General features: G+C 46.8%; 1 protein-coding gene across 3 annotated transcripts; it reads right to left on the reverse strand.

The window, feature by feature from the left end:
* Positions 1-1,083: 1,083 nt before the first annotated feature.
* On the reverse strand, positions 1,084-18,813 carry CLTA (clathrin light chain A). Of its 3 annotated transcripts, XM_043487252.1 has the most exons (7): positions 18,292-18,813; positions 13,617-13,654; positions 11,217-11,334; positions 6,693-6,804; positions 3,698-3,751; positions 2,495-2,530; positions 1,084-1,532 (listed from the first exon to the last, which is right to left on the reverse strand). In XM_043487252.1, exons 1-7 carry the CDS (start codon positions 18,491-18,493, stop codon positions 1,361-1,363), a joined length of 732 nt encoding a protein of 243 aa, XP_043343187.1. In that variant the 5' UTR covers positions 18,494-18,813; the 3' UTR covers positions 1,084-1,360. The 3 variants fall into 3 exon arrangements, with proteins under 3 accessions (XP_043343187.1, XP_043343188.1, XP_043343190.1); XM_043487253.1 differs by lacking the exon at positions 3,698-3,751; XM_043487255.1 differs by lacking the exons at positions 2,495-2,530; positions 3,698-3,751.
* Between the last annotated feature and the right edge of the window lie 303 nt (positions 18,814-19,116).

Consider the following 19,116-nt stretch of genomic DNA (forward strand, 5'->3'; position numbering starts at 1 on the left):
TCTCAGGTGGCTGAAGGGGAGGAAGAGCAATAAGACCAGAAATGCAGCCCAGACCAAGGAATGCCCAACGAAGTAGCTTGGCGAGGGGAAGATAGGCAAAAAAGTAAACATTCCTGTCCCTTTCAGACATAATTACCATAGAAGAGACGGTGGACTTTCTTGGCAATGGCAAGACCTAACCCTGCTCACCCACCTCCTGAGTGTTGCATTACAGGTGTTTAGATCAGTCTGCATCCTGGAACTAGTATCAGGTAACTCTAGCGGATTTCTGAAATACGGTTTTATTAGTCACTCGATCCATCACCTATAATGTGACAGGTTCTGAGAGCAAGTAGTGAATGTGTTGATGCCTGAAATGGAGTACAGTCTCCTACAGGTGCCTGTTATGTGGATCAGTGTGGTCCAGGATGTTCTGTGATGATGTAAATGTTCCACAGTCTGCCCTGTGCAACCCAAATGCATCCTAACTACATGTGGCCACAGCGCATATGAAAAGGAGCTTGGGCTAGAATTGTATTTTTAATTCTGACTGATTTAAATGGCCACTGTAGCTACTGTACTGGCCAGCAAGGTCTAGATGAAGGATCTGACAACAGGAATATGAGCAAAGTGCTAGGAATGGCACAGACCTCAGTGTGTGCTACAGGGATTCAGAGAAATAGGGCCAGGCATGCTCATGCCATCCTGACTCCGGTCTATGGGCTGAATCCAAAGAAGCAAGTGTCTCACTAGTTTCTATTGCCCAGGGAGAACCCTGCAGAAATACACTACCCAGGCTCCTACAGTCAGGGATAGTGACTGACAAGAGCCACTGGGGAGACGTCCAGGGTGGTGAAGGGACTCACAGCTCTGTCTTCAGTGGGCAGTGAGAGGTTAACCTTTAGCCAACCAGCTCCCCTTTCAAATGGAAATGTCCAGAGACTCCTACTACAGACAGTACAGACTCAGCTGTTTTAGTTCAAGGCAGGGTGGGCACCCAATGGCTGTGCCTCCGTAGCCCTGGAAAGGATAAAAGGAAATCCCTCACTGACCTCACTCCCAACTGCAGCACACCCTGAGATCAATAATGAAACTTCATGTTTATTTCTTGGAACAGAAATTTATTCTCAGAATAATGCACAAAAGCATAGGTTGAGGCTGCCGTTGGGAGGCCTCCCTCCCTTCCTCTGCCGCCACCTCCCCTCCTCCTTGAATGCCAGGGAGAACAGTTGAAGGAAACATGCAATCACAAACAATGATCAACTCTAAAGACAAAAGGTTTGGTCCAGAAGAACTCAACATAATTAATCCAGTTACCGTGAAGAGCTTCACTGAGTAGGATTAAGATGCTGCAGATGTAGTGTTTCCGCAGGGAGGCTCTTCAGTGCACCAGGGGGGCCTGCTTGAGGGAGATGAGGACAGAACGCATGCGGGAGACGTCTTTGGCCTGCTTGCTGGACTTGGGGTTAAAGTCACACAGCCGGGCCACCCGTTCCCACTCAGTGCCTGGGGACGACTCCTCAATGTCATTTACAAAGGCTTCTTCTGCTGCCCTGGAAGCAACAACAAAAGAGGCTGATTTAACGCAGACTCCCCACGTGAGCTACCTGGTGGCTACCTTGTTATGGAGACACGGCCTCTGTATGCCTGACCTAAAAGCATTCTGATTTTCCAAAGACTAACAGCCCTGGCCCAGGTCAAACTCAGGAGCAGACACATGGCCAGCTTTCCTAGGCACAGGGTGCCCGGACTGCTGTGTAAAATGTTGGAATACAGGTGTTTGGTTCAGGGCTCTCTCCCTCTCTGTTGACACAGAGAATTAAAGCAAGTCCTTAGCCAGCTACTCACTGCCTTCGTTAGCAAAGGCAAAGCAGCAGGCTGGCCAAGAACTTGAACAGCGGTTTATGTTGGCCTGTACTGAATTTCAAGTAAATTTAGAGACTTCGAAAGAAGCCCACAGGTCACTCTGCACAACAGCCTCTGGATTTACTCCAAAGGCTGGAGAGAAACAGGGCAGATCAAAAAGGAATTCAAGACCAAGCGCCCATGCTAGCAGGCACTAGAGACTAAAGCCATTCTAGGAGGGTTTGTCAGGACATTCTCCAGGTCAGCCAAAAGTTTTGCCGTTTTCCCTCCAGCCAGGTGCCGTGGGCCTCTCGGGACACTCTGGCAGGGGTGGGCACCCAGCAGCTGAGAGCCAGTCAGTGTGAGTTGCTTTTTGGTAGGATGCTCTTCCAACATTCGTTCACACCAAGGTCAGCCCATCCCCAGCTGGGAACTAACTGGTAGGAGCTACAGCCTAAAAGGACAGTGGTAAGAGGAGGGAAGACACACTATTTCATCTACTCCAACAGGCATCACGGGCAAAGCGAAAGCGATGGAGATGACTGGTCTGTGGGGACAGAGGGGTGGCACTCTCACAGGGATGGCCGTGGCAAACACCGCTGAAGCCCAGAGCCACTACAACACTCGACTTCATGGCACACACAGGGGCAGTGAGGAAGGTTTACTTAACTGTTCTAGGCTGTAGCAAGGATGGTTTATGTTTGTGCTTAAAGGTGAAGAGAAGAAAAACGAGAAAAACTTTAGGTCAGATACAGAAAATGAGAATGAGCTCAATGCAGATGGTCAGTAAGCTAGACACGCCCTTGCCACTCTGTACTCTGAGGGACGTGCAGCTGGCTTTGCTGGGCCACCCCGCTGCCCAGCAAACCCAGACTCGACCTTTCTAGTCTCCATCTCTACTCCAGAGAGAATGTGCAAAGCAAACCCAACTCCACCTGTAAGTCCAGCATTTCACAAGTCTCATTGCAAACGCACCCAGGGGCCCAGGAAACGCAGCTCTATCTCCTAACTGGTTGACACGCTCAAGGTCGAGGCCCTAAAAGGCTCTGCAGACCTCAGCCTGTGGTCTACCCTTCCCACAAGTTCTTCTCTTCCTCCATTCCACCCTCACCTCCCTCATGTCAAAAGCTAGTAGGCTAGTCCTAAAAGGAGGAAACACACAATTGAGCAACACTGCTTTGATAACAGGAATTCTTAAAAACAAACTCTCCCAGAGAAGATGCAGTTTTCTTTGGGGGTAAAAGCCACCATGGCCTGTATCAGACAGCTTTGGCTATCTGGCTATCTTGACCTCAAAGCTGGGGGTCTCTCTCTGTCTCTCTATGTGGGGGACAGGACATCAGAAGCTGGCAACTAAACAACTCTTTCTGATATGAGGCCACAGAGAAACAACTGCAGACCCTAGAGGAGACAGCCCCCTCTGCTCTGACTCTTCTGCCCAGAGGGAGAGGCAACCAACCCCATGTTCTTCAAAGGAAGCGAGTGTGGAAAATGCTGCCCACACTGGCTCCTACCCCAGGACTTTCCCCTCCTCCTCCTGTTCCCACCTGGGGCAGGGTGACAGCAACAAGAGGTCAGAGTCCCCAGTTCCCAATCCCCAAACCTTCCCAGGTGAGATCACAAATGACCCACATTTTACAAGTGTTAGCTTCCTTCCCTCCAAAACCCCAAAATGAAAAATGGCAACCAGAGCTGCAGAGTTGTGATTCTGTGATAATGGAACATACCCCCAGCTTATCAACTCTTAGGCAGCCCCCACAGTGCCAATCTGAAATAATTTAAAAAGCAAAGCAACTTGTGACATAAAAGGAGCATTAACTCTAAACAAAAAGTAGGAATTAAAACAAGAAAAGGAATTAGTTTTGCAACATACACATAACCAATCACGTCAGCGAAGGGTTGTTTGTAGAAAGCTTCATCTGCCACCCTAGACAGCAAGAGGTCCAAAAGGCAGGCAAGCAGGCAGGAAAAAAGAGAGAACATTGAGAAGGAGAAACATCTCAAATCCACAGTAGAGGCACAAGTGCTCTGGGGAGCTGCTCCCAAGGCTCCATCCTAACCCAGCGAAGGTTCGAGCACTGAAACTCTGCAGGTGAGGCTCCCTGCTGGCCTTCCCCACAGGCTTCTCCAGACAGTGCTGTCAACCTCACCCCCAGGCCCTACCCCGGCAACGTGAGCCTCTCCTAAGTATCCGCTGAGGGGCTGAGCCCTCTGACAAGGCGTTGGGTCCGTTCTATCCTCAACCCCAGACAACCTAGGGACACTGAATGTCTCCCCGCCTTTTACAGATGACGTGGTAGGAAGGGAGGTCTCGCGATGAAGCAAACCTGTCCGGCAGAAAGTGGCAACGGGGGCAGCAGAGCTCACACCCGAGGCGGCCTGTCTCTCCCCTGTAGTTACTGCTGCTCCCCAGCCGGTCCCCGCTCGGGAAGCCACGCCCCTTCCTGCCAGCCTCAGGAGACATCCCTGGGCACCAGTGCTGCCAGACAGCAGGCACGCGAGGGCCCACAGCCGGCTTAATCTTGGATTATCCAACTACTGCTTCTCCACATCGACTGGCTGGGACCAATTTTCTATATTCTGGGGACACACAGTCATCTCAAAATGGCACCTTGAAGGAAAAAGCAGCTGGAGGCAAGGAATGAGAGACCTGCAGACAAGGGTCCTGGCTCCAGCCCCAGGGAACTGTGGGTCCCTGAACACGGCTGACCGTCCACTCAGCTCCTGCCAGATTTGACCGCTTTGACGATGTACAGCCCAGAAGCCAGCACCTCATCCCTCCTGAACTCTCACATTGGAACGGGTCAGAATGGGACCTCTGGGGCGAGGAGGGAGGGCGGTGAGCGGGGTGGAGTTGCTTACAGGGCAGGGGGCGGGCTCAATCCCTGGACTGGCCGGCCCCCCTCGCCCAGCAAGGGTGGACAGGGAACCTTCCGCAAGGAGTCTTACCCTGTCCTTTGCCTGGCGAGTTTGGGGCATAAGAGTGGGAGGGAGGTTTTTAAGGACAGTCACGACTGGTCATTAACCTAAGCTCACACATTTATTTGAAGAGAAATTCTAGTAATTTATTTTTAAACTCACACAGACTCTTCCTTTACTCTCATTTTGGTTTATACATAGGAGGTGCTTTGTGGAAATTTAAAGAAAGCAAAAAGAACAGCCTGATTGTAACTCCCAAGTGAGTCAGGAGAAAAGCAGAGTGGTTTGTGGGCACAAGGAGTGGGCGGGAAAGGGAAGGCAGGCCAGCTTGTAAACCCCCAATCCATTCAGTTTACACAAAGGCCTAACTTCATCAACTTCAGCTTGTGTTTGCCTCTACTGGGAGAGAGAAAGGTTTAATGAAGGACTGAGACACAAGAGTGTGTCAGGCTTCTACTCCTCTGCAGCCAGCTTGGGATGAAGGAGCTGCTGGTAACAGGACAGCACAGCCAGAACAAAGGGAAACCACACAGGCCAACTCAGGCACCCTCCCACCTGGACAGAGGGCCTGAGAGCAGCAATCCTTGGGCAAGGCAGAAAGGGACCCTGAACATGGAGGGTCAGCCAGGTTTTACCAAGTACTTAGAGCAGACCCAGCCTCAGGCAACTCGCTAGGGTGCATGGGGCCTCGAACGGTGTCTGAGCAAAGCACCCACCCTTCTTTCTTCAGAATCTGAACCTGCACCTGGGGGAAGTAATCTTGAATGAGCCCATGATAAAGGAACCTGGGCCCATCAGCTTCAGACTAACCACAATCTCTCAGCAGCAGCCCCTGTTACTGCTACTCTTAGCAACTCGACTCCAACCAGAGAGCAGCCCCACCGTATCTGCGAGAGAACTTCAAGGGGAACCTGATAGCTCGCCTGCAGAGTCCATGCCCCACAGGAAGGCGCCCGAGGGAGTGACAGAACCAAGGGTGGCCCACGGGGACAGGCGGTGAGGGCTGCCGCACGCCGGCCACCGCCGGGTGGAAACTGTCTGGGAGAGGTCAGCTCCCTCCTGTCTGCAAGATCTCCACCTAAGGGCTACCAGAGACAAGGGCACAGAGGTTCTTTCCCACGAAAGGGACAGACAGCCCCAGGCCGAATCTGCTCTCCCTCTGCACTGAAGTGAGCGCAGTGACGATGACCTGACAGCCGGCTCCAGGCCTGGCCGGGGAAGCAAGCCCACCGCCTGCACCCAGGCAAACGGCGCTGCCCCTGCCTCCCTCTCTGAGCTGCTTCCAAGTGCACTCCCAGCTCAGAGCATTTAAGACCACAGCTTCTGGTGGGGGTCATAGGAGAGTGGCTGTGTTTACTCCCTGCAACTACTCAACCTTCAGTGAGTGTGGAAATTCAGAAAAGAGCCTTTTTAAAAAGTCACCTCAAGATTTTCTTAGACATAGAAGATACGCACCCAGAGAACGCTTCATCCTAAAGTCACTGTGTGGGAACATCTTGGCCACCTGATGACAGAGCACGCGTCCCCAGGACTGGGCCCTTTGGGGAGCAGCCCTCAGAGATCTAAGCTCTATTCAGGGGAGGCGACATGACGGAGTCTGTAATCATCTCAAGTACTGAGATCCTGCAGTAGTGGTCAAAGCGGCCTTTCATTTCAGGGTTAGGTTTTTGGACATGCACTTGATCCATGAGATGGTACTGCCTTCTGCGGAATCATACCATTACAGGCGGCGCAGGCTAACCAAACTCTCACCTCAGAGCTAGACTCACTGCAACTAGGGTGGTGAAAAGACTGGCTGAGTGACTCTTATAAAGACCCGAAAGACTTGCAATTTTCACATATAGTTTTTAAACCTGCAAACACATTTCCCACTAGAAGAGGCGGCGGCTGAGAACCTACGCCGGCTGGTGGAGACGGACCTGGCTGTAGAAGACGCGGCGCAGACTGACCTGTTGTTGGCTTTCGTCTTCTGGAGCTGCTCGTCCTGCCGTGCGTACCACTCGTCCAGCTCCTTTATTGCTTTTTCTTTCCACTCCGCTTCCTGCTTCCGAGAATTGGCATCTTTAAGGGAAGGAAAAGAAAGACAACACAAATGAAGCAAAATGCAAATTGAAGTTCGCGTCATTCATTTGGGGCTTATTAGCCTCATGCTGTGTGCGGTGTAGGGTAGAAGGCGAACAGTAGGGAATAAAGATAAAATTCTGTTTTCCTCATTTGTATGTCCAGCTCTCTGCATCAGCAATTCTACTCAAGCAAGGTGTTTCAGCACAATTTATCCCAGTCCACCTACACCTTAGTGGATCACGAGTTTGGGGGTTTGAGTAGAAAGAGGTGGAGATACTGACTTAATTTTTAAAAAGGCTTTTGAGACACCAACTGGTAAGAAGCAACTACAGATGATTCTTTAAGAATGCTGCCAGGTCAGTGTGGACTCTGGCAGTTAGCGAATATGAATTGGATAATGTTCTAATAAAACCTCCTCACAAACTACATTCCACACCCCAAGTTGGATAATTAATGGTTTCGTGAACAGAAGGCAGCACCCTCTTCACCAGATGCACATTTACGGAGCAGGGCAGTATTAGAAAAACTACTAGAGGTACAGATGATTCCCGGACCAGGCAAGAGCAGAATATAGATGGAACTGAGGGGACCACAAAATATCTACTCCTGCTTAGACTGCAGAGTGAGTTTGTGGCAGAGCTAGGACAGAAGTAAAAGAGAAAAACTCCCAACGGGGAGAACTGTAGGGTGAGGTGAGGGATCGTTATTAATACTTTTCCAAAAGGTTCTAGATGAGAGAGAGCAAAAGCACACCTAGGCCTGCCACACTGGATTCTCAGCCATGAAGCTTCTCAGAACTAAGTATGAGTTTCCCTGACACTGAGCTAAAGACACATGTCAGTAAACGGGAGAGAGAAAGAAGTACAGGTCATCCTACTGCCACAGCTGACACCCGAAGTCATCCTAATACTTCACTTTAAGCACATTCTCAAGGATGTCCTCTCTGGCAGGTTATTTCATACACATCTCATTTAATTTTACAACAATCCCAAGAAAGCAAACTAGTCCCATATTCAGCAGTGAGAAAAACTACAGCTCAGCAAGTCTGAGGAACTATCCCCAAAGTAGTAAGTGGCCAAACCAAGATTCATAGCAAGATTTGACTCTAAAGCTCACACGTTCTTACTTCATTGTGCTGTCTCCAAAGGGAGGGATGAACAGGAGGCAGACCCAACAACAGTCACAACTGTGACCAGCAGATGGGCACCAGGGATCCAGACTAGAGTCTGGACAGTGGAGTCAGAGCCCAAAATGTAATGGGTGTCCTTGAGGAGAGCAGAAAGCAAACAACTTCTTGAAGGAAGAAATGATGCTTTCAGAGCAATTTTAGGGTCTTTTCAAGAAAGGTCTTGCAGTAACAACTGGCAGAACACTGTCTGTAACTACTAGAAATAGCCTTGTAGCAGCTAAAAAAATCCCCCAAAGTTTCCTATTATAAAGAACTTTTACCGTTTTCTAACTTATCAGAAGGTGACCAACCTAATGCTCAAGAGAATTATTTCACTCAAAATTTTCCACTGATAAGTATACCAGTAAACTTCTGATGTGTGTTTGTCCATGGCATTAAGTGTATGTGGAGTGGAGGGTGCTGTGATGCAGGGAGAGATGCTGTGGGTCAATGGCACCCTGTGGACACGAAAATGAAAAAAATTTAAAATACAAGGTCTCCTTTTCAGGAGTTGTGAAATTATTTCCAAAAAATTAGTTTTGGATTGGGGAGTATTTTCCCTTTGTGTCATCTAATAATTTTTTTTTTTTAAAGGTTATATATCTTAAAATCAAAATACGGAAATTTATCTCTGAAAAAGTAGTCAAAAACTGTCCATTTGCACAGATTATGGTTAATGCATAAAATATTGTCTATAAACAATCTTCTTGCTTTTATAGATTTAAGAAGTGACACTGGAATAAGAATTTAGAATTCTTAAATGCTTAGCTTGATGGAACAAAGATCTAAGCTGTAATACCACCTCTTTCCATCTGGGAGGGAGAAGGTGGAGCAGGGTTCACTGACAGCTGTCTTCTCTGGCCATGCTCATTACTGTTCACAGGATATTTATTACTGGAAAACACTTCCCACAGCTAAGCTGAAAACCATGGATACTGCTTATCTATTTTTAGCATCTTGTACTTTCTCACAGTTCTTGCAAGGGAAAAGGTGAAACTGCAGAAACACCTAATTCATGGACCAACTTAATTCGATTCCATTGGAATATGAGGCCAAATATTTGACTTCCCTCAGGAAGGCATCTTAAGAAAACAACACTTGGTGGAATATTCCCAAAGAGCCCAAACTGTTAACTGAAAAAGAAAATAAAATTTTCCCACACACCAAAGTGTACTCTTCTCCATGTACAAGTCAACTTTGCTAAACTTTGGGGAAAGAGAAAAGATATATCTGAGTTCTGCAACACGAAAAAGATTCCAGTAGCAATAACAGTTGCTAAGTAAGTCTTGCCTCAAAGTCTACTCAGAAGAGATACTTGAAGAATAGCAAGGAGCAAGGCTGCCAGAACCATGAAGACCAATCTTCACCTTTTAAAACTATACTATCCAGTACAGTGACTACTAGCTTCATGTGGCTATTTAAATTTATTAAAATCAAATAAAATTTAAAATTCACTTTCTCAGTCATAGTAGTCACAAGCAGCTAGTGGTTACCATACAGAACAGCACTGATACAGAACATTCACATCATCAAAGAAACTACTATTGAATAATGCTGAGAGATTAAGTGTGCCCGCTGTCTGGAAAGCCACATAAATTACGCTGCAGAGACACTAACTGGCTGCATCATATGGGTCAAGTCCTTTCCTGTTTCTAGGTGCCAGTTACACCACCTGAGTCATGTTTGCACTAGTTCAGTCATTCTCAAGAAGGAATTATAATGCTGACACTGGTTACAGACGCATATTGCTATTTCTAGATGTACAATAAAATTATTTATGCATAAAGTATCTGGTGTCTATATCTGAATGGATCAGAAAAAAACTTATGTGTATATTCAGAACACACATATAAATGTGTGGGCATGTGAGTGGGCTTCCCTTGTGGCTCAGCTGGTAAAGAATCCGCCTGCAATGCAGGAGACCTGGGTTTGATCCCTGGGTTGGGAAGATCCCCTGGAGAAGGGAAAGCTACCCACTCCAGTATTCTGGCCTGGAGAATCCCAATAGTCCATGGGTTGCAGAGTCAGACACAATTGAGTGACTTTCACTTCACTTTCACATTCGTCTATAAAACATATACAGGATTTCCCTGGTGGTCCAGTGGTTAAGAATCCACCTTTCCATGCAGGAGACGTGTGTTCCATCCCTGGTTGGGGAATGAAAATTCCACATGCTGCAGGATAACTACGCCTGCGTGCCACAACTAAAACCTGCCACAGACAAATAAATATTTAAATACTGAAAATAAAAACAAACAAAAAACCTACACACACATACCTCATTTATACAAAGACAGCCCAATACGGCAGAATGTTCACGACTGAACCTCAAGGGAGGGGCACGTTTTACTCTGTGTTTGAAATTTTAATAAAAAGTTGAGAAGAGTACTCCACGGCTGACACCCCCTGCCCCATCACACCTTTTCGACACCCAGGGACAGATACCAAGTCTCCTGTAATCTCAACCAGCAGCCGGCGCTCCACGGAGAGGCCCGTCACCAGCGGCCAGGCTGACTGCAGACCTCGGGCTTCGCCCGCACGATGCTGTCAGCCGAGTGCAGTGCTGCTGAGACGGGCATGGATCCGGAAGCAGGGCAGACTCCAGCTGAATTCTGACGCTACCACTTTTAGCTGTCTGATTCAAAAACTTACTCTTCCTGTGATCCTTTTCCTCACCCATAAAAATGTAAGAACTCACAGGGATGTTAAGGTAAGAAGACCCAACTGTACATATTTCCTAACATTCCTCACATTTTCCTCTTAAGCATTACCTTAAATTCAGCCTTCAAATTGTCAATGGACTGTGCAGTCCCTCACATGGATATAACATCTTCAGGTTTATGAAGCACATTCACATATACCATCTCAGACTACCCTTGGGGTTGGTAGCACTGACCTTACTTCACAGATGAAGGGAACGGGCTCTAAGGTTTGAGCAACCAAGTGCCCGCAGCTAATAGCAGAGTTATGGTTCGGCCTGGGACCCAGCCTCTCACTCCAAGACTCCTTCCACAGCACCACTCTGCCCTCCAGAGAAGAGGGGATGCGCTTGTGACTCTCTGGGCTTGTAATGAAGCACCTCCATGTAGGTGGTGTTGTGACTTTCTCACTGTGAAAGATACCCTCCCCAAAACTGGACAAGGACATTACGGCTAATTCGAGTTAAAAATGGATAACAGCAGGGTCAAGGTCAACTATTCCACTGAAAACAGACACCCAAAGACAGAAAGGGATTCCTTACCAAGGGCTTCCAAGCGTTCTGTTTGCTCTTCTCTCCATTTTCGGATACTTTCAGGCTCTGACTGCAATCGATCCGCTTGTGAAATAGCTGCGTAACTGTCTGTAGGCCCATTAGTCTCCTTAACAGAAAACACAGTTGTGCTCTATCAGTACCAAAACCTCCTCCCAGATATGCCCTTCACCCCAGTCAGAACCCCTGGTTACGGGCCACACTGACGGCTGCTCTAGATGCAAAGGAGCAACAGCAGCCTTACACGCTGGTAGGACGCTTTCAACGCCATGAACTCAAGCCTTACAATCCACAAGGGAGGCAGAGTAGTTGTTATCCGGCCACTAAACGAGTCATGAGTGGGAGACAGCAAAGTTGGGGGAGTGGGTAATGGACTTACTAGGAAAAAAGTATTATCAATTTTGCTTTCCTTACTTGACACAGAGGCTGTAACATCTTCAAAGTAACAAAGGTAAATACCCAGTACAGTAAGGCCTAGAACCTGACACTTCTGAGTGCTTATTATACAATTCAGGGAAAAGTTCACTTAATACCACCTAGTCAAAATACAGTGAATTCTAGGGAAAAGAGAGTCAAAAGAAAATGCATAGTATAGTCATACCAAGACAAAGAAAAAAAGGCAGGCAAATGTGCATCACAGTGTACATGGCAGGGGGTAGGAGGGAGTCGGGGGGTCAGGGCTGACTCTTCCTTATAGTGGTTAAGACTGGGGAGCTAGTAAACAAATTGATTAAGATTCAAATGGAATCTAATCTTTAGAGAATTTTACCTACTGAACTAGGAATATTACCAGCTTAACCTCAGCAGACTATAAACAAAGATGGAAAGCAAACTATTTACAGTAGTATTTACTTATTATTAGCACCTTCCATATTTCAGCCACATAAACCTTTTATCTCCCAAACACCTTGCAAGGCAAATTTTTATTCCCATGGCACAGCTGGAGGATTAAACCGAGACCCAGGTAAATGACACGTCCAAATTCATAGCTAGTAAGAGACACAGTCAGGGCTGAACCCCATTCCATCTCCCTCTGAAGGCCAATCTCTAAACCAGGGTTTCGAAACTACAGCCAGCTCAGCCACCTGTTTCTATAATTAAATTTTATTGAAATAGAGCCATGCCCATTTATTTACATACTGTCTATGGATTTTTTCATGTTATAGCAACATAATAGTCTGACAGAGAACTTACGCGCCACAAAGCTTAAAATGTTTACTATTAATATCGGTCCTTTCCAGAAAAAGTTAGTCCACCCTTAATTGGCTTAAACCAATTAAGACTAATCTCATCCTCCTTGACAGTTAACTAGTTAAGGCTGTGCAGAAGCCCAGGCAGAGGCAAAGCACCAAGCTATTTCCCTGGACTGCAGTGATTACTTCCATCTAGTCAAAAGGGAAACAGAGGACTTTTGTTGAGTGGTTGGGAGAAACCTCCATGCTGTTCTAGATGGTATGACACGCACATGTTGAGACCTGGAAGTGCCTGTAGTCATTCCGCCAACATGAAAGAGTATAAAACTGCAGTCAGCTGGCGGAGCCAGAATCCTAGAGGAACTGAGTTGGAACCCTGGTCTGAGGACCCCTGGCCTATCAGAGTCCTTCCGGTTATATGAAATAGTAAAGTCTCTGTATTTAAGCCCATGTCAGGTTGGGCTGGTGGGCTTCCCCGATGGCTCAGTGGTAAAGAACCTGCCTGCAATGCAGGAGACACAGGTTCAGTCCCTGAGTCAGGAAGATCCCCGGGAGAAGGAAATGGCAACCCACTTCAGTATTCTTGCCTGGAGAATCCCATGGGCAGAGGACCCTGGCAGGGTACAGTCCATGGTTTCACAAGAGTTGGACACAACTTAGTAACTAAACAAGTTGGGCTGGTAACCAAAAGCTCAACAACACAGAGGGAAAATAATGGCAGTCATCACAAACACCAGCCACCCCTACCCTCACTATAATCTAAAAGCTAAGTGGTTCAAATGTCAGTCCTACCAGACTACCTTTGTTACTTGCAAACTCCTGGTTTCACCTCTGTATGCCTTGTGTGTAAATGGGAATCACAATAGCATAGATCCCTCAGGTTGCTGAGAATTAGAAGTTCAGTACAAACAGTGTTTGACACTGCACGGCACGCTGTCAGCCACGGTCGCCACTGCCGAACCATCATGATGAAGGGTCATTTCTTGAGAATAAAGTTGGTAACGCCAGGGCCAGGCCAACCACATTTTAAAAGAATGCTCTAACAATGTCTCTTGGCAGGTAACATACCAGTTACTCATACACCCAGGAAAGTCAGAGGAGTGGCATCCTTTCTAGGTCAGTCAATTCAAATCACAGAGAAGGAAGACTCTCAACAATATCATTCAACATTATCCGAACTGTTGTACAGAGTCTGTACCTGATAGTATTCTCCATTCGTCACCCCATCAACAGCATCTGCAAGACATAAGATTTCAATCTGTCAGTGAGTGCTGGTCAAATGCTGGGCCAAAGGGTTACAAGGTATGACATAGTATTATGTGTTTTAAGTACTCTAAGTTACTAAACACTATCCCCTTGCGAGATACCAGATAGACAACTTTCTATTCAATGAAACCAAGATGTGCTTATACACAAATGACTTCACCAAAATGTGGACAAATCTGTCTAAAAGCTTTTCATGACTATCTTCTGGCTTACAGAGATAATACTTAGAAGCCTGGCAGAAGAGCCTCATAGAGCAAGTTTCTCTATGAAGTTTCTCTAGAAGAGCAACCTTCTCTATGAAGGTTCTAGAGAAGGAAAAGGTATGAAAGGGTTGCCTAGAATCCTTCACAGCAAGCAGAGATACACAGCTTCATGTTTCAACCAAGGTGCTTTCTTGGGGGTCAGGACTCTCCATCCTTTGGCTGGAGTAGGTTTGGCACCTGAGGGTCTATAGTTGAGACTTCTTGCTAATTCCTCTAGTTCTCTTGGAATTAGTCCAGAACAGTAAGATTTGGGCATATCAAAATAAAATCAGTGTTTTCAAGGATGCAAGTTACAAAAACTCAAAGTATATACAATCTGATCTTATTAGCACAATTAATTACTCATGAGCTAAATGAGAAAGTCCATCTCAGAAATACGAAAAATGTCTAAGACCTCAAGATTTTCAATCCATACAGTATAAAACAGAGGTCCACAGGCTGAAAATATTTTCTTTAAAATACAAAGTATTTAATCAGGAAATTCCACAAAATCAGGATTTCCAGTGCTTGTGTGTGTGTGTGCGCGCGCGCGTGTGTGTGTGTGTGTGGCGCGGGGGAGGGTGTGCAGACAAGCTGTGGCAATCCGGGGCCTACACTCCTTAAATGAAGGAGGCCTTATGTGCAGCTTGCTCTGGACAACCCGCCGGGCCCCACTGGCCCCGTTTTATGTTTTTAACCCGTTCTGTGTGTCACTAAGTCAAGGTACCTGGTTGGTCCAATAACCATGCGTTTCTAACCCATGCCCTGACCCAACAGCTCTCACTGAGGGCCTGTGCAGGGCCGCAGAGCAGCCCTTCAGAGTGGCCGCTCTGCCTTCCCTTGAAAGCTTCAATACAGGCACCATAAAAATGCAGTGTCCACCTACATATTCTACATACTCTTTATCTGCTGGCTGACTTATCTTTACTGCCTACTATGCAGGACTTCTAATATTCTGTCCACCTGTATTCAAACTACCATGACTCTGTTATTGGGTAAGAGAGAAGAGATGCACCTAAAAGATACAAGAACCCAAGCAGTAAAAGGAATGCAGAGAGCTAGTGTGAGCCGCCATCACAAGGCCCTCAGGAACATCAGAGCTTTTCCGCGCAGCCAGAGGCAAGGTGCCCTCAGCCACATTCTTTCCTTTGAACAGGCAGAGACTGCAAACCACTCCTCCAGTCTTCTTGGTTTCTAACTATAATAATTAAATCCAGCTTAACTGCCTATTTTCCAAATCAACTTCATTCTCTTGCTTCTCCCAATTACCCTATGCTTGGCTTTGGGAGTACTGAAAACTTTCATTTCCCCACTTTAAAAAAAAAGGAAAATGGAGACAAAAGAAAAGGCCACATAATTTCATTACTCAGCCTACTGGTTTCTATTTTTTTTTTTTAGTTTATCTAATGCATATACATAAAATTTCTTTGAGCAAAATTAGACTCCTATAACAGATGGTTTTAGTAATCCATTTATCTATATCACTAAATTCTCAACTTTTTAAGTATGAAAACACCCACTATTTATTGCTTCCAATGTGCCAGGCACAATGTTAATTAAACACTTTCTATACATTAAGTTTTAATCCTTACAACAAATCTCTAAGTATCAGTAATTCACAAATGACCTTAAAATATGTGTATGGCTGGTTCCTTGAGAGGTAAGTAAAGTTTTCTTGAAGGAGCAGGTAACTGGTGACAATGTTTCCCCTCTTCAATTTACTTTTGAGTTAGAGCATATTTTAAAATTTTTGCTAAGGTGACAGCAGGAAAAAAACATTAGGGTGCCCTTGTGCCAAACTTCTATCCTGAGGAAATCACCTGACATTTGAATTTCTTCTTTACTAAACTGCCTGAGTTTTGCCCATTTTTCTGCTATCTTTTGATCTCTAAGTATTCTTTCTGTATTAATTATTTGTTCTCCCACATTATAAATATTTTCCCAATTATCTTTTTGTATCATTTATAATAGTTAATACCTACTTAACTTGTATGAGACATTATCAGGCTTTTTTTCCTTTAGGAGTTCTCTATCTCTTCTTATGATGAAGGCCTTTCCTACTCTTAGGAAAATAAAAAGGTATTTACTTTTCTTCTAGTACTTAAAAAAAAAAAAAGCCCCTCTTCCATGCATTTGGAGTTTATTTTTGTATAAAATTTATAAAGCAAAGTAACTGTAAATCTTCAAGCCTCAATGGCTAGTTCAGCCAGGCCTACTTTCTGGTTAATGTATTATAGTTAACATAACAATTACCCAGTTAATATATTCCAACCCAGGGCCACTGGCAGTAGGAGAGACTTTGATCACTACTCCAGACACAACAATTCTCATCCCATAGCTCCAAGTCACATGCTGCTTGTCCTTTAGGTCTGAAGACTCACCCAACACTGGCAAGTCCTTTCAGCTTTCATTAGTTACTCTTCTACTGTACTTACTGACATTCAACTGACTCAAATGAAAGGCCTGTCTGTTGCTATAGAAACATGCAAAAGAAAGGCCACCCCAGAGCCTTCATTCATTACGAAACTTTCTAGGGACCTCAGACAGAAACAAGGGGCAGAATAAGTTTCCAGAGATGAAAGACTATCCCAAATCCACTTCAACTTTCATTTTCCCCAACCACTGGAAGTCAGGCAGACCTGAGTCTGAATTCCTATGGAGTCATGTATTAGCTTACCACTTTCTGAACACTGCTTCATTTCCACAGAGATCAATTCTCACCTGAAACAGGATGACACCACCACTCTACCTGCAGAGTTACCGCATGGATCTGAAAGGACAGGGCGCCTGGGCCACCGCAGAAGTGCAGTATCACTAAGAATCATGCCTGCAATTTCCCTGAACTTTCCTCCACCACTGCTACCGAGAAAATCACTCTCCTTAAATTTACGAGCCTCTCTTACCGTGAGTGCCTCACTGCCTTACTCTCTCAGCAGCTCCTTGATCGCTCCTCTTCTCCTCCTCCATCCTTAGCCCTCACGATTGAGGGCTTTTCCTCAGCTCTAGACTCTGCCTTTTCCTGACCATTTGCTCTTCCTCAGTATCCAGGAGCCACTTCACTCAGCCTGTTACCTCCTACCTCTAAACTTAGGTTCTTCTCCTCATCTGCGAACAACTGAGGGCAGCATCCAAGGCTCAAGCCTAGCCCCTCCTTCATGGAAGTTTTCCCCAAGTCTGCGGGAGTTTGGATATGTTCCTCTTTCCTCAGGCTCTGCAGTGCCTCCTGCCTGTATAGCTCTGCACATTAAATACAGAGTTCCCTCTTAAAATGTTTCCTCAGTGCACCCCAAAGCCTAGCAGCTTTCTAACACCCTTCTCAGCCCACTCCCAAGGAATAATGTGTATACACATTAGAATAATGTGTATAGTAATAACATACTAGGTTCTGTGTGTAAGCACTTTACAGATGCTCTCCAATATAATCCAACCCTGTGTGGTGTTTATCTGCACCTTTTACAAAGAAGAAAACTGAGGCAGGGCAGTAGCAGTGGTTATCTAAGTTGTGTGAGACCACAAAGCTAAACTCACCCTCAAGCAGTCTAGGCCAACACAGAATCTTAACCACTAGAGACAGAGAGAGAAAGAGCGAGAGAGAGAGGAGGAAAACGAGAGAAAAAGAAAACATGTCCAACTAGAGCTCTAATCCCTAAGGGAAGTGCTGACCACTGCACTGTTCTGGTTTTTTTTTTCCTGACCACTGCACTATTACCAACCTCAACTACACTGTCAAGAGATCTGGCTTTAAGCCTCCGAATGCTTAGTTCACTAAGAAAGTCCTTCCTAGGAACTAGGTCAGCAATCACCCCTTCCTTCCCTTTGCTGAAAGCTTGATGACCAAGGGATCCGCGTGTCCAATTATACTCTTTCCCTTTTACCTCTCCAAACTGCCATCGCCAAGATCTGCCATTCTATCCAGGACCTCTGCAGCTGACGTTTTTGCACATTCCTATGTACATACTGTGAGCCTGCCCGCCTTCCTACTAACTGGTCTGTGTAGGCTCAGATTTGCCTTAAGTCTGGCCCAACTGCGCCAATGCGGCTGCGCCTCTGAGGCCAGGCTCAAGGCACAGCAACTGCTCAAGGAAAAGTTCCTGAACTGAATGGGCTTCCTCTGGCTCCTAAGCTTGTCATCCCGTTTTCTTGGCTTCTTCGGCCCGTCCGTGCCCAAGAGCGCTCAAACACACTTTGCGGACCGACTAGGCCTGCCGAGCCTGGGTTTCCGCATGACTGAGCTGGGGGCTCGTTCCCTCTTCGCACTCCTCAACCTCCCGGACGGAGAGGCACAAGAGTTACACAGAGCTCTCAGACCCACTGTGCGCCGAGTTTCCGGGGCAGCGCTTCCGCCCGGAAAGCACCCGCACTCACCTGGAACCCCCGGCGGCTCGCCGTGAGGCTGGGGTCCGGGGGCGCCGCCGTCCAGGATGGCGAAGGCCTCGTCGTTCTCGATGCCCGCAATCTCGCTCTCCTGCTGCGCCAAGAAGGCCGCGGCAGGGTCCTCTTCGCCGGCCACTCCGTTCCCCAGGGCGGAACCGCCAGCGGGGACGCCGAACGGATCTAACTCAGCCATGGCGGGAAGTTCGACGGCACCGACTTTCAGAGAAACACCAACCGAACAGCAGACACGGCGTCCGGCAGCGGCCGCTGTGCTTGCGCCTGCTATCAGACACAAGCTGGATGAGGGAGAAGACGGAAGCGGAAACCCGGCCCCAATATCCGGCCGGTCCAGGCGGTGTTGGAGAGCCGAAAAGGTAATAACCAATCAGAGGGCAGAAGTAGCTCCAGAGTTAACCAATCAGCAAGAGGAGAGGCGGGCCCCGAGTAAAACTCGTGACTCGGGAAGCACCTGCGTGGAGGGTGCTGAGCCGAACCAGCACTGGGCAGGCGGAAGTAGTGTGTGATTTAAGGTAGCCTTGCTTGATCCGGCTTTGGGGCTGTACTGACCCGGGACCGCCATCTCGGACGGGACTCGCTTGCTGAACTGGGAAGTGAGGTGAAAGTTAGGGCGGCGATGATTGGCCGATTGGAGAAGAGTCAAGCCACGTAGGCTTTCTGAATACCAGTTTCCTCATTTGAAAAATAGGAACAAGAATCCTGCACTACCTCCCTCCTAGGATTACTGGAAAAACTGAATCCTTTTATGGCTATGTACTGGCTTTCTTTAAAAAAAAAAAAAAAAGTGTTTGTTAACCC

Source organism: Cervus canadensis, chromosome 14 (genome assembly GCF_019320065.1).
Source record: "Cervus canadensis isolate Bull #8, Minnesota chromosome 14, ASM1932006v1, whole genome shotgun sequence".
Lineage (NCBI taxonomy): Eukaryota > Metazoa > Chordata > Mammalia > Artiodactyla > Cervidae > Cervus > Cervus canadensis.

Excerpts from the sequence above, each read along its gene's own strand:
- CLTA (XM_043487252.1), bottom strand. The coding sequence starts at position 18,493 with ATGGCTGAGTTAGATCCGTTCGGCGTCCCCGCTGGCGGTTCCGCCCTG. Across the intron at positions 6,805-11,216 it reads AGAACGCTTGGAAGCCCTTG|ATGCCAATTCTCGGAAGCAG; the intron begins GTAAGGAATCCC and ends CTTCCCTTAAAG. Across the intron at positions 2,531-3,697 it reads GCTGACGTGATTGGTTATGT|CACAAACATAAACCATCCTT; the intron begins GTATGTTGCAAA and ends TTCACCTTTAAG.